This window comes from Dermacentor albipictus, chromosome 6, assembly GCF_038994185.2.
Source record: "Dermacentor albipictus isolate Rhodes 1998 colony chromosome 6, USDA_Dalb.pri_finalv2, whole genome shotgun sequence".
In the NCBI taxonomy this organism is placed as follows: domain Eukaryota; kingdom Metazoa; phylum Arthropoda; class Arachnida; order Ixodida; family Ixodidae; genus Dermacentor; species Dermacentor albipictus.
In genome coordinates this window covers 7,509,013-7,521,480 of record NC_091826.1, presented here as the reverse complement: position 1 = coordinate 7,521,480, position 12,468 = coordinate 7,509,013, and the positions used below count along the sequence as shown (strand labels likewise).

General features: G+C 48.6%; 1 protein-coding gene across 3 annotated transcripts in view; it reads left to right on the top strand.

Annotated features, from left to right (window-relative positions):
• Positions 1–12,468, top strand: part of LOC139060754 (transmembrane reductase CYB561D2-like) — an 87,438-nt gene that overhangs the window by 15,060 nt on the left and 59,910 nt on the right. For all 3 annotated transcript variants that reach the window (XM_070539847.1, XM_070539844.1, XM_070539845.1), the window contains exon 4: positions 10,553–10,986. In XM_070539847.1, coding sequence (XP_070395948.1) covers positions 10,553–10,816 — 264 coding nt within the window. In that variant the 3' untranslated portion in view covers positions 10,817–10,986. The remainder of the gene's footprint in view (positions 1–10,552; positions 10,987–12,468) is intronic.

Below are 12,468 nucleotides of genomic sequence, written 5' to 3'. Positions count from 1 at the left end.
AATTCATTCAATTTACCGATTGCACTGTAAACCGATTTGCACGGTTCAGGGTATATGATTCGCACCGTTGCACACTTTAAGGGTGTGGGGCTGTCAGTTAAAGATCCTTTTCACAGCGATTCCGCGGTCGCCGCCATGCTTGATTACTTGGCGAAGCGTCCATTGCATGCCTCAGCTGTCTCGAACACGTTTTCAATGGATGGGAATGGCGCCCCAGCGCGTCTCAGTGAACCTCTGTTTCAGCGTATATCGTAGACGGTGACTGGGTTGACCATAAGAGTTTCATACAATAATTGCTAGAGGGAACTCTGGCGCTATTGTCTACGGGAGCTGCAATGAGAGCGGTTGTACCAGCATGGAAATTGTGGGAAGTGCATGGATTTGCCTAAGCTTTGTCTGTTTGGCTTCAAACGGCTTTGTGACTTTGTAAACTCGTCATTTTAAACAATGTACTGCGTAATAAATAAACATAATTAAAATTGCCCGACGGCAAGATTCGAACGCAGGAACTCTAGCACAGAAGCCTGATATTGAAACCATTAAGCCACAGCCGCATGTATCGACAAGTGAATAAAACACCCTTATGAATTTACCGCGGGCATGCCAGTGCCTTGAGACGCTTGGCGCGTTTCGATTTGGCCTCCTGAACAAGCTCAATCGTTGCAATTAATAGCAATCGTGCGTGTTCGCGGCGTCTTCTGCACTTCGAAGAGCATAGATGGCGCTGAAATTTGCGACATTAATATTTATATGGCGTAATATGCACAGCCACAAGAACGCCTGAATCCATAAGCACGAAGATCAAACAAATCCATGTACTTCCCATCATTCCCATGGTGGTACAACGACTGCAGCGCCAGTGTTCCCTCTAGTAATTATTGTAAGAAACTCTATGGATTAGACGACACGAAGCTTTGGCCACAGCTTCAGAGGGCATGTAGGCGCTTTCAGAGCCCATTAAGCCGAGACCACACGTACGCCATGCGCAAGCTCGCGTCCGCGGGCCCAGCGCTTGCCGCGAGGAATGGCGGTTTTCATCCACAAAGACGCGCGACAGCGCTTGCTTGCTGGCCTAGAGTTTCCTGCAATATTGTATGAAACTCTACGCTCACTAGGCTCACTCACAGACGCCTTGGCAGACGCCGCTTCGTACTTTGTTATTGACATTGTTTCAGTGTGCTTCGATATCCATAAACGTAATTGTTATATCTTTATAGCTGTTAGATCAGCACAAAAAGGAAGGAAGAAGCACTTTATTGCATGATATAAATCTGCTTCACCGAGAGTTGATTGCACCGCGCCGTAGCTGCGCAGCCAGGCGCGCCCACGCGAGGCAGCCCAAGCCAACGTTACTAGACTAGCCTAGTAACGTTGGCCCAAGCGCGCGATAAGAGAGGAGCATGGAGGAGCTGTTCGCCGAGATCAAGCCGCGTTTCGACGCGTACGAGCCATGCCGCATCGTCTGCGCATGCGTGGGCGCGCGGGCGCACGAGCTTGCGCGCGTCCGCAAGCGTACGTGTGGTCTGGGCTTTACGCCTCGTCCAAACGGCGCGAGCAGTGTTTACGGTCTTTCACTAGAAGCGGAGCTAAAAATGTATTGCGAGCTGTCCGAGCTTTCCGCTTGTATATTAAATCAAAATCAGTGCAATTTGCTCATCGTTCTTTATTTGGCTAACACTTTGAAGCAGCAGCTTGCCATGTTTCTGACTGAGTCAAGTCCATCGGTGCTATCACTAGCTGGTCGTTTATTTTCTGCCTAATATATCGCGGGTGTTCTCAGTTCTGATAGATTTGTTATTGATTCGCACGAGACTTGGAAAGTAGATGTCCTGTATTTCGTAATAGCTTGTAGCAATGATGTCTTATCGCCATTCACTCGCTTACTGTCTGGACCGTTACGAAACGTTCAGCATTGAACATTACTGTGATGTCAGCGTAGTCGCCGTCACCGATGCTTCAGCGCGTTATATCAAGTGTGCGCCCATTCACTTATTCCTTATACGTTTGCGATAGAGTGGGCGTAAGTTCGAGTGCGAGTTCGGGTAGATGCGTGTGGATAATATGAGACAAATTTACTATTCCAGGAAGCGGTGCTACTCCCCTTGTCACTGTAACGAGCGGTACTCATTCGATCTTGGCGACGTTCCTGGGTTGAAGTTACTTCTTTGGAAGTTAGCGAAACAGCACTAACGGATGAATGAATTGTTTTGTCCTCGAGGCAAGCCATGCATCGCGGAAGGCCGGACACACAGTCAGTCCTTACGTACAGCAGCGGTCCGGGAACTTGTTCATACAGGTGCATTCAATTTCTTAATGTGCCAGTCACTATTATTGCAGCCAACTACTGCGCACGCTTTCCCTCTACCATTCCGCATTCTGCAGCATGCATGGATAGCAGTGCTTCAGCGAACACTCAGCTGCATTTACGGCAGCTGACCGCAAAAGGCAGAGGCGGTAATTTTTTCGTACGTATTCCTGCGGCTTTCTCTCAGGCAACGTGGGCGTCGCGCCTCCGAAAGCGCCATCTTGTTCCTTTTCGCGGAGCAGTGGGCTCCGCGAGAAGGGCCTGTATGGACCGATTTGCACCCTCAAAGACCCTAATGCCCCGTTCACACTGAGAAATGTTTGGTCGGCGACAACATAGGCGACCTCGTCGCGCCGATGTGTTCGAGACCGATTTTCGTCGCTGGAAAAAAAAAAGAAAAAAAGAGAGAGAGAGCATCGCTTGTCGCAAGCCAATCAGAGCGCGGGATTGCGAGAGAACGGAGGGTATAGATGCGCAAGCTGCCCTCGGTTGTTATTATCGGTTGTTATCCGGTCAGCTATTTTGCAAATTGTGCATGCATGGCCGGTTACGTCGTTGTTGGCAAATATATTTGAGTGTTTCGTGCATTTGTTGTCGCGCTTCGTGTGAAGTCTCCAGGACGAGTGCACCCTGTAGTAGATGGACGTTATGTGCATTAGGATATCTACAGCTGTGGATTAACCGTGCGTGTGTGATTCCCACGTTGGCACGAACCGAATCCGGCTTTCACCGTGAACATCGATTGGCATCTGGAAGCGCAGCAAAGCACGGACGCAAGAAGAGACGAAGACAAGCGCTCACTATCAACAACGAAATTTATTTCCGGGATTGGTCGTACTTATACTACCCCCCCCCCCCAAAAAAAAAAAAGAAGAAAGGAAAGAAAAGAAACCACGTGCATGGCAATATCAACCTTAAATATGCGTGCATGACGGCTTGAAAACAATATAAAACCGGTACATCAAGAAAGCAGAAAGAAAACCAAAGTGATGCGTTGCAAATGCAGTCGGCTTTCATGACATGCGCAAATAATCCAACTCACTCGCGGACAATGACAGTAGCAGCTTGCTGATGCATTGTTCAGCGGCCGAGAGGATTTGCTCAGTCGCTATTATTAATCTCGCACGTACACTCGCGCTTATAACCCTGGCTATAACAGCAGTGTATTTTACAAGAAGGCGACATGTACACATTTTGCAATGAAGAGCAAGAAAACCGTCACCTGAGGCACTGTGATACCTATTTCTGTGCTCTCTTAAACGCTCATTGATGCATCATCCGGTTTGACCTATGTAACACCGCATGGAAGCGGAATACGATAGACCACCCACGGCACATTCCACGGACTGATCTATGATTCTTATCACACACCGGCTTTTTAGTTCTCATTGGGTTGGTGGTTTCACACAAGGTACTTAGTTTATTGGGAGCTGAAAAAGCAACCCGCACGTTACCTCGACTTCCTATCTTTTTCAGACTATGCGATACCTGGCGTGCGTACGGAATCACGACGGTTTTCGCCCGGTCACGCCGGTAGCTCTCGCATTCTCACGGGGGAATTTTGTCGCACGTTCGTGTTTGAGCAGCCTTTCCGCCACCGACACCAAAACATGGTTGGGTTAACCAGCCTCCTTAAGACGCGCAGACTGTCGCTGGGTAATAACGTTCGTTAGGTGTGGGCATTATTTGTTAAGGACGTTTTTGAAACACATGTTAGTTGTGCCCTTCTTCACCAACTACCCGCCGTGGTTGCTCAGTGGCTATGGTGTTGGGCTGCTGAGCACGAGGTCGCGGGATCGAATCCCGGCCACGGCGGCCGCATTTCGATGGGGGCGAAATGCGAAAACACCCGTGTGCTTAGATTTAGGTGCACGTTAAAGAACCCCAGGTGGTCAAAATTTCCGGAGTCCTCCACTACGGCGTGCCTCATAATCAGAAAGTGGTTTTGGCACGTAAAACCCCAAATATTATTATTATTATTATTCTTCACCAACTTCGAATGGGATGAATGAAATCGGAAAAGCTCGAGGTCTGTAAGCACAGCAAGTGAAGTTGAGTTCTTGACGTTCAGTTCAACTCCACTGATAGTAGGATTTCCTGGGCTTACAACTCGCGAGCTAACAAACGTCTGTAATTTCAGCCGGCGTGTGATAAGAATCATAAATCAGTCCGTCGGATATCTCGTAGGGGTGGTCTATCGTATTCCGCTTTCATGCGGTAAATGTTACATAAGTCAAACAGGAAGATACATCAATGAACGCTAAAGAGAGCACAGAAATTAGTATCAATGTGCATGAGGTGACGGTTTTCTTGCTTTTTTGTTGCAAAACGTGTACATATCGCCTTCTTGTAGAAGACACTGCTGTTATAGCAAGGGATGTGTGAGATTAATAATAGCGACCGAGCAAATTCTTTTGGCCGCTGACCAATGCATCAGCGAACCGCCACTGTCCTCGAGTGAGTTTCATTATTTGCGCATGTCACGAAAGCTGACTGCATTTGCAATGTACCATTTGGGTTTTCTTTCTGCTTTCTTGATTTGACCGGTTTTATATTGTTTTCAAGCCGTCATGTATACCCGTGAGCAAAAGTATACGGACCAGGGATTGTGCGATAAAATTCAATTTCTCCTCTGTCAGCGAAGGCAACTTGAAATTAGAGACTGCAGTCAAAACTTGGCGTTACGAATTGTCTGGTGCACTTGTCAGTTTCCGTTTATGCATGTTAATTACGATAAAAATCAGTTTTTTTCGGCGGCCTCGTGGTCCCTATACTTTTGCTCACGGGTGTACGTATGTCTAAGGTTGATATCGACTTGCACGTGTTTTCTTTTTTCTTTTTTCGGGGGGGGGGGGAGTATAAGTTCGACCGATCCCGGAAATAAATTTCGTTGTTGACAGCGCTCGTCTTGGTCTCCGTTTCTTCTTGCGTCCGTGTTTTGCCGCGCTATCCAGATGTCATTCCCTGATGACCGACCAACCAGCCCATATCACCACCCTCGTCGATTTCACCGTGAGTACGTAGCATACTTTCTTTTTTTCACGGCACTGTTGCGTTGGAGAAAATTAACGTGATCGTTCCAGCCCGTTGCAAAATTCGTTGCTCCGCGAAGTAAGAGCGTGGCTTATCCTGCGCTGTGCATACGTGAGTATCGTGCGATGCAACTGGTGAGCGCTAACGACGTTTTTCCCTGCGTGGCGGCTAGTCGAGGCCGATGCAGCATGCACCCGCCTGAGCACTGTCGACACGAAGTTGTTCGATATAGCGTGCCATCGCTGCATAGCTACACTGCGAGTGTTCGCGATGCTGAAGCGACGCGGAGCCAAAGGCGACGTGAGTGCCATTCGCGATTTGCCTGCGAGCTCGTTGCGGTGTTAGCCCGCGTTGCGGTATTAGCCCGCGTTGTGTGCTCAGTGGGTGTCGTTTCTATAGATACACAGGAAAAGCCCTTGCACTAGCCGCGAATTCGGAACAAACCTGCGAGAAGTGTTCTGGCGTCTCGCGAGAGCTGGCGGGCGGCAACGAGCGTTCCGTCGCGCTTGACGAGGGACCCGCTCTGAACGCGGCCATCTTGTCGCCCGCTTTCGCGCGGCGGCGGCGCCTCGTGCGATATAAAGCTTCTGGGTGGGAACGCGCCGTTAAGCCTTTCGTTCTCGCATTTCCTTCCGCTCCCTTGTTTTCTAAATGCCGACACTAAAAATTGACGGCGAGCTGCAGATTGTTCGAGGCGGTGCGTGATCGTCTGTACAATCACGTCCAGAAGATGTTTGTTCTATCGAAAACATCACCGAGTCACGTAGTCAACGTGCCATACGAGGCTCATACAAAGGACCCGTCTTTAAAATAGAACATACTTTTTTACGACTGTTGTACGACTTCGAGCAACTAATAAAACATAAGGAGCCTGAAGCAGAACGAGGCAACATTTGTTAGATTATGTAATTTAACAGAACCGTCCTAACACTCAGAAATAGAAGCACGCGGCTGATTGAGTTCTCGAGAACATGTCATGGAAGCGACGGGTTAAAATCTCGCATGGCTACTCCATTAAATAACCTAGTAAATCTTAACCAGACGTGACTAACTTACCGTGCGAGAAATGGAAGACTCATTTATACTGTATAGCACCGGTGCCCTTCGACGCGCATTTGGCGGCGGCAACGCGAATGCCGCTCTACACAGCGCTGCATCACGCTCGTGTTGCGCTGTGAAATGCAGCGACCAGACGCCGTGGCGTGTGCAGACGCGAGCGCTGCTCCTCGACGCGCCAACCTCCTCGCGGTCGATCAACGCCGCGGTCACCCGAAGTGTTGAAAAGAAAGACGCCTTTGGCGGTGACCACAGCTGTTCCGCATTTGTCGGAAAGCCAACTTTTGTATATAACTTGCGCAGAATCACAGGAGAATAATATCCTGACAAGCCGAGATCCGGAAAAGGAGAAGCGTCGCAAAAGCAGTTGAACGTACTTCGCAGGGTGACAAAACGTCCGTCATGCTGAGTGAAACATTGCAGCGGTACCGTTTCCGCCTCCCACGAGAGAACTGTGGCTTCGATTCCCGTTGTCGATGCTCTCCTTTTCTTTTCGCGTGATCCTTAAGATCCTAGACAGAGGACGCGTTATAGATAGCCAGTTTCACCACATTCACACGTTAGCGGCAGCGCTTTATTTTTTCCGCTGACTTCTACAATGAAGTCTTACGTGCGTAGCATAGAAATAATCGTAATCCTACGTATATGAGATATTTACACGTTATCAGGTAATTACCAAACCGAAATAATACCGGGAACAGCTACTTTGTGCTTCATGCGGCGGCATTCGATCGTCTCTTTTCGCTTCGTGCATATAGAGCAAAGCAGCAAACTTTTAGTGCCGCCGCGTCTCCATCCGCTGGGCTCAGTTCTTCAAATTTCGCTCCGTGTTGCCCAAGTTTCACAAGCAAAACTGCGTACTCGGAAGCGCACTCGGTTCAAATCGACCGGAGGTACACGACACTTGTGTCAATTCGCTTTAGGGATCGCGGCGGGACCACGGGTGCGGGACCTGGCGATATGGCCGCACGGGGGGAACGTCGCCGCTGGAGGGGGCAGGGTAACCACTCGTGCCGGCGTAGTGCGCTGACACGAAATTCCCGCGGAATGGCGCTTTCCTCGAGAGACACCCTCCGGTCAAGCGTTACGACAAAAACCGTTTCAAGGGCGGTATAAGTATTGTTGTGCTGTTCTCGCCCTACGCGCAATCCGCATGTTGCGTAAATTTTGGTTCACGCGTTGCTCGCGCGCACACAGTACGAACAGAAATGTGTGCACTTGTGTGCGACAGGTGCAGTTTTCTGCACTTCCGCACGCGTGCGGAATGCCATGCAGATTGAGCGTATCGGCCCTTGTTTTTGCTTCCGTAAACGTCGTTTCCGACCGTTTCATTTGATGTGCTTTGCTTTCTTCTTGCGTGTCCGTTTGATATGTGAAATAATTGTTTTTTGTCGCTCAAATATATTTTTACGTGTCTCCTGTCCCTGTTGAATATCTTGTCTGTTAAGCTCCCTTAAAGGGACCCTGAAACGCTTTTGACGATTTTCTACAAACGTACTGAGTCGTTAGAGTAGGTCCTTCTGATCATTAATTGACACATCGAAGTGCTCTGCGTAAAGCGTGTAATTTATTATAAGGTTTTAAAAATGCACATCGCTGCCGATCGCAGCGCACAACTCGGCGGAATTTTAAGCCGCCCCTACCCATATGACCGAAATCACCCATATGACGTCAGTGGGGCGAGCTATCCGATTGGCGATTGGATATTAACAGCTCTGTTTGCTTTGCAGATGAGTAAACAATGTGGCTATATACACAGATATTGCACCGTGATTTATTGCTTGATTACGAAGAACAGGCACGCGCTCGCTTACATTGCTTTATGGGTAAAAATGCCGCGTTATATATATATATATATATATATATATATATATATATATATATATATATATATATATATTTGTCCCGAACAGTGGCGACGACAAAGACGTTGTAGTGAGGCTGGGTCAGAGTCTCTCCTGTCTGGAATACCTGCTAAAACCTGCGTGCCATGTGCAGTGTTGACTAGCCAAGTGCTTGCGGTTTGCTGCCGAGCAAATACTCCCCGTAACCATACGAACAAGGCCGGTTTGCTCGAGCTGGCATCGCAGCGTGAGCGATGTTTCAACGCAGATGTTTTGCGATTCTCTGTGGCCATCTATGCTGTGGCGCTATGTCGAAACTGGCCTCGCACGAAGAAAGTAGCCGGCAGAAGGTTGCGAATTCTCGAACTGATGGGTATAGTAAAAACAAAAGCAAATAAATAAACGTACGCAGACTTGATCATCCCATTGTTTTCCGTTACCCGCTTGCAATGTCCGCTATACATGTCAGGTAAGAAAAAATGACCGCACCTCACTGGAGGCCGTGAGAGCGGCAGAAATACCCGGACTCTGTGACACCGTCCAGACGAGATCGCGTGAGTGCAGCTTGCAGACGCTTGTCGTCTGCTGTGTGCAGTCTGTGCGATCACTTCGAGAAATTCTAGCGGCAGAACGCTCCCTACAGCTTGAGGGCGATCTTCCGAAGGGGCCTAAAAACCTGAGTAGTTTTTTTTTTTTAAGAGCCTCATCAGGCTCCTTAAAAATTAGTAGGAAGAAAGCAAACAAACCAGAGCTCAGGTTTTTTATTATACTGTCTTGCGGACTAGTTTGTGCATACTTGAATTATTAACGTGCTGTACAAAGTCCACAAGAAAATAAAAGACAGGACAGAGCGCAGACTCCCAACATTATTTCATGAAACGCCAGAAAGCCTTGATATATACGCAGCCTAATCACATGCGCCACCCGGATGCGCAAAAACTAGATGATCGTATTCTTCCCACTAACAAGAAGGGCGCACGCTGTCTTTCACTGGCGAAAAAAATTATGCGACATGAAAGAGCTCATCGTTAAGAGCAAGGTTTTGCTCGGGTGCTCCTACCTAAATACATGTAAAAGAAGAATTCTTTTTTCTCGGCGACTACTGCACCATACTTGACGAGGTTTGTTACATTTCAAAGAAACTTAAAATATAGTGACTGTTGGTGTCGAATTTTTTATTTAGGTCGTGAATGTTTTGCTAAAAAGTGGTAAAAATCGCAAATTTTCAGGAAACGAAACTATGAAGTTTACAACTCCGTAACTCAGCATCGAAAGACGATATCACAATTCTGTGAATTGCATCTCATAGCACATCAAAAGTGGACAAAATTTATATGCTACACATGAGTTTAAAAAAAATTTAGTAATGTGTAAATACACATTTTGCAGAACCCTTGTACACAACGTAACATATCCGCGTAATATATCAATGGACATATGGAATTTGTCCGCTTTGCTTAGGACGCTCGCGCAGTTCGTAAACCGTCGCTTTGCTGGACAAGCCTAATTCATACTGTAAAATATGCTGTTATTACTAGCCAAAACTATTTTATTCATGGGTGGAAACCTCATCCATCCAAACCAGTAGTCACGCAATGTATATAACCTGCAGCGAACAGTTTGAACGCTTGTCAAACAGCACAGCTCCTATCGTAGCAGAACGCTACCCACGCTGTTACCATCATCGCGTATGTTTCATGGCTCCTAAACCACAGCTTAGAAATGTAGGATAATACTGCAGTAAGGTCACATTAGTGATTAGAACATTCAGAAATACACAATTGACCTCCGAGGCTGATTGTATATAGGCTCAAATATGCGCTCAAACATCGCGCTGCGTGTTCCGTCCACCTCAACGCCAGCATAAATTCCGGCCATGACGCCTTAGACCACTTCAGCACGTCTCACAGAACCGTTTACCACGTAGGAGATGCACGTCATACTGAACAGACTGCACGACCACGAAAACAAACGCCAGAACCTACCGCCGAGCGTATACCTGCCATGCAAAAGACCGCTTTCACCCAAGCCAGTATGGCGCTGCTCATAGGCGGCGCCACTGCGTTCACAATATGGCGGAGCGTAAGAAAAAACGGTCTATGGAGAGTTTTAGTTTAGGAAACGCAAGCGGCTTGCGTACTCAAGAACTAGGGGCCACGGTACTGCGCATAGCGCAGTATCGTCTGCGCATGCGCAATACCATCGCCCCTGATTCTTGCGTACGCAAGCCGCTTGCGTCCCCTAAACTAACACTCTCGGGTTTTCCTTTGCGTCAGAGACAAGAGCGCAGCGCTGTTCCGCCCGTGTGCCGCAGGTGGGCAAGCAGCACCCGTGGCTGAAGTACACCGCGCTGCGGCGCGTCCACCGCGCGCTGGGCCTGTCGGCGCACGGGGTCGCCACCGCCGCCATGGTGCTGGGGCTGCGCTCGCGCTACGGCCGCGAGACCCTTGCCAAGGCGCTGCCCCTGGGCGACGCCCTCGCCGTGCAGCTGGCCGTCCAGGCGCTGGCCGCGGCGCCGTTCGCCGCCGTCGGGCACCAGCTGTGGAGGCGCTACGGCGCCGACAAGTCTCGCAAATAAAGGCACCCTTCACGGCCGCGGACCCAGTGCTGTGCTCGTTCAGCAAACGCTCGCTTTGGAAGTTTTACAGTCCGGGAAAGCTCGGAAGGTTTGACCAATCAAAGTCTTCGCCGTGGGTTCCAAGCCTGCGCTCTTCACAAGTTGCGTTACTACGCTCAAGAATGACTTGCGTACGTTATAGGTCGTGGTTATTCACTATGTTGATTTGCTGCTGGGTACGTAATTTTTGCAGCACGCACTACCCTCTTTAACGCCCGCTACAGACACTGAGAGTTCGAATGAATGAATGAATGAATGAATGAATGAATGAATGAATGAATGAATGAATGAATGAGCAATCGTCCTGCAATTATGCTCTAACGAAGAAATTGCTGAGAACCAGGGTGAATTTATGAACATAAGTCGCCGGGGCAGGTGGTGATTCCGTTTGGTTTGACAATAAGCGGGATCGGCCAAGAATCAAGTTGGATTAGAAAAATAAATTTAGTCTTGCATAGAAACCAAATGACTAACGCACGCAATCGCTGTACAGACGCGAGAAGAGGCGCACAGGCACGTTGTGAACCGCCCGAGAGCATTGTACACGTGTCGCGTTTCGTGTTGTGCTGGCTCGTCAGTGCAAAGTGCTTTGCAACTACCCAAACGTGAGCGACTGCGTTGTGCGCAGTTTGAATGTGTTGAGAATCGCGTCGGCCTTATGCCCTCCCTGTGCACTAAGGCCCTTGTCAAAACGTTGGCTCTTTAGCCTGATAGATCCAAATCTTGTTCTACCACTGTTGATCACTCCAAGTTTCCGCCCATCTCTGAACCTTGGATGCGATCCCTGTGCAAAAGCCATAGGGCGCGGTAAGCAGTTGGCGGAAGTGCGGATACCGTGTCTCGGACTCGGGTTCCAGCTGATTTCCAGCAGTACGCTCAACCAGCGGTAATGTGGTGGACAAGGCGAAGCGGCGCGTCTTTGTGAACGCCACTTGTGCTGCCTTTCGGATGTGTCCGAGGTTATATGTGCGGGGGGCGGGGGGGGGGGGAGGGGGATGCTTGTGCCCGCTGCACAGCGACGGGTGAGCTTGTCGTGGGAACGGAACGGTTTCAGCGCAGTGCGTGCACCCTTCGTGTGACTCATTTCCTAATTTGCTTAATTCTAAACTCGCCGTCACCATGACAACGCGCTTTACCCCCTCTTATACAGACACAAATGTTTCCAAAATCAAACGGAATGTGTGAGGCTGGCTTCGCCTCAGAAAGCATCTTGTTGTGGGCAAGCTAACGTTAGGAGCGAGCGCTAGTTCTATTTTTTATTATTATTATTATTTTCTGTTTCCTATTCAAGTGAATGTGAAAGTAGAGATGCTTTCCTTATACAACAGATTAACTGATTTGAATGAGTGATGGTGCGATTAAATTAAATATGCCAATTATATAGCCATGTAAAGTGCGATTGTTATGCGCTGAACAGTTGACGCAAGCAGCTTACATGTTCGTAACTCTGCGCAATGAAATTCAATATGCAAATTCTCTGATCAGTAACTAATTAGGGCTGACATCCGTAAAATAGTGCTTCGACATCGCAACAGGTATTTGCGGCTGTTCACTGACGCGTCAGGCTGCAGTGAACAGTGTCGCGAGTGTCTAAAACATTCAGTTAAAAGAAA